This window comes from Bubalus bubalis, chromosome 6 (assembly GCF_019923935.1).
Source record: "Bubalus bubalis isolate 160015118507 breed Murrah chromosome 6, NDDB_SH_1, whole genome shotgun sequence".
Classification (NCBI taxonomy): Eukaryota; Metazoa; Chordata; class Mammalia; order Artiodactyla; family Bovidae; genus Bubalus; species Bubalus bubalis.
Genome location: NC_059162.1, coordinates 118,849,151 through 118,851,652, shown reverse-complemented (window position 1 = coordinate 118,851,652; position 2,502 = coordinate 118,849,151). Strand labels below are relative to the sequence as shown.

General features: G+C 51.6%; 1 protein-coding gene across 1 annotated transcript; it reads left to right on the top strand.

Moving 5' to 3' along the window:
* The first annotated feature begins 528 nt into the window (after window positions 1–528).
* LOC112585796 (olfactory receptor 12-like) lies at window positions 529–2,188 on the top strand. The gene has a single exon (XM_025289363.3). It carries the CDS (start codon window positions 529–531, stop codon window positions 1,477–1,479), a length of 951 nt encoding a protein of 316 aa, XP_025145148.3. The 3' UTR covers window positions 1,480–2,188.
* Window positions 2,189–2,502: the final 314 nt, after the last annotated feature.

The window sequence follows — 2,502 nt, the reverse complement described above, 5'->3', positions numbered from 1 at the left end:
CAGTAGACTCTCAGCTTGACATAACCCCTGGAACCATCTCATAGCAAACACTCAGAGTCTCCCACAGAGTGAGTGTTTCAAGCATACTTTGTTGCTGTTTAGTGGCTTGGTTGTGTGCGACTCTTTGTGACCCCATGACTGTAAATCTCCAAGCTCCTCTGTCCATGAGTTCTCCCAGGTAAGAATACTGGAGTGGGTTGCCATTTCTTCTCCAGGGGATCTTCCCAACCCAGGGATCGAACCTGAGTCTCCTGCCTTGCAGGCAGAGTCTTTACCTCTCAGCCGCCAAGGAAGCCCTCCAAGCACACTTAGATATTAGTAAATGAGAGGAAATGTTTGCCATTTCAGGTCAGTCTGAGTTCATCAGGAGATGAACAGGGCAGCTGGTGGTCTGTTGGTCAGTGGGCTGTAAGGCCTTGAAGTGTTTCTGTTTTCCAAGAGAGTGTTCCCTTGTGACTTTGATCTGCTCCCTCTCACTGCATCTCACCTGCTCTCTGCTGTCTGCCGCTTGTTGCTCAGCTGAGAACCATGTCACCCGAAGGCGATGGAAATCTCTCGGTGATGTCTTTGCAGGAGTTTGTGCTGGATGGATTTGAGGGTGGTCCACAGACCCAGGCCCTGCTCTTTGCTCTGTTCCTGGCCCTGTATGTGGTGGCCGTCCTGGGGAACCTCACCATGATGGTGGTCATCATCCTGGATGCCAGTCTGCACTCCCCAATGTACTTCTTCCTCAAGAACCTCTCCTTTGTGGACCTGTGTTACTCATCTGTCATCGCCCCTAAGGCCCTGGCCAACTTCCTGTCCTCCTCCAAGGTCATCACCTTTGAGGGATGTATCATTCAATTTTTCTTTTTCTCCCTACTGGGCACCACAGAGGGTTTCCTCCTGGCCGTGATGGCCTATGACCGCTTTGTGGCCGTCTGCAGCCCCCTACACTACCCCATCACCATGTGCTCCTCGGTGTGTGCCCTCCTGGTGCTGGTCTCCTACTGTGGGGGCTGCCTCAACTCCGTCCTGCAGGCCAGCTTCACATTCAGCCTCCCGTTCTGCAGCTCCAACCACATCGACCACTTCTTCTGTGATGTGCCGCCTCTGCTCAAGCTGGCCTGTGCTGACACTACGACCAATGAGCTGGTCATGTTTGGCCTCTGTGGCTTCTTCATCGTGGGCACCACACTCGTGGTCATCGTCTCCTATGGCTACATCACAGTGACCATCCTGAGGATGCGCTCAGGAGGAGGGAGACACAAGCTCTTCTCCACCTTTGGCTCCCACATGACAGCCGTTTCCCTCTTTTATGGGACCCTTTTTGTCATGTATGCCCAGCCGGGAGCTGTGGAGTCCTTGGAGCAGGGCAAGGTGGTCTCGATCTTCTACACCCTGATCATCCCGATGCTCAACCCCCTCATCTACAGCCTGAGAAACAAGGACGTGAAGGATGCCCTGCGGAGACTGGGGCAGAGACACACAGCCACGTGAAGGATGATGGCCAGAGAGACAGTGTCCTGAGAACAAGACAAGATGGCTTCATGGAAGGGACTGGATTTGCTTTAAGAAATTCATTCCCTATTTATCTAACCCACTCTTTCATCCAGTGATACATTCTACTGTTTATGAAGCACATGATGCTCCACAAACTGCAAGTGTGAGAAATAAAGATAGACAAGGCATCTTCATTCCCACTAGAGAACTAATGACCCATGTTATCCAAGACCTTAATCTTGAAATCTGAAAAGCACAGTGGGCAGAGTGATTAGCAGAGAGTCTTTGAAACAGCATGGGTATCCCAAGTTCAACTTCCTCTGGTGAAGGTATTAAACGACACAAACTCTGATGCCTCTCTTTTCCCTTCATTTCTAAATCTAGGTAATTATGTGCTCAGCAATCTCCCTGGACCACCTAGAAGAGGGGCCCTAGGACACTTGGCCTTGTCCCTTTCCTGGTGATGGCCTGGGTCACCAGAGCCAATTAAGAGTTAGGAAGACCATGCTTCCCCACAATCCTGCATGTGCCTTCTGTTCTTCCACCTCCGCCTTCTGTTCTTCCACCTCCGCCTTCTGTTCACTGATGCTGCCACTCAACAAGGCAACAGGGAACACCTGTGCCCCTGCTTCAGAGGCTCCTAGTGCTCCCTGTCCTGGGTTCTCCCCTCAGACAGAGGCTGGGAGCCCTAGGGAGACAGCGTGGATACCCAAACTTCAACTGACACTTTATACCACCCAGCCTGGCAGGTGACACTTTCCCATTTGTGATCCTTCGTCAGCACAGACATCTCTGAATAAGGACGAAGGTCCTCGTAGCTGTGGCAGAGAGCAGGTTAGGAATGGGAAGGTGCAGTTTCTTGTAGAGAGCATAGCTCCTTGCTCTCTCTCACACTCCCTGGGAGCCTGGTCCCTTAAGCTTGAGCCGCATGTTCAGAGCTTCATTGTCATGCTCCATGGAATTCAACACTCAGTCTGCATTCAGAACCCAGTGGCCTCCTTATGGCATCTTCTTTTGGAA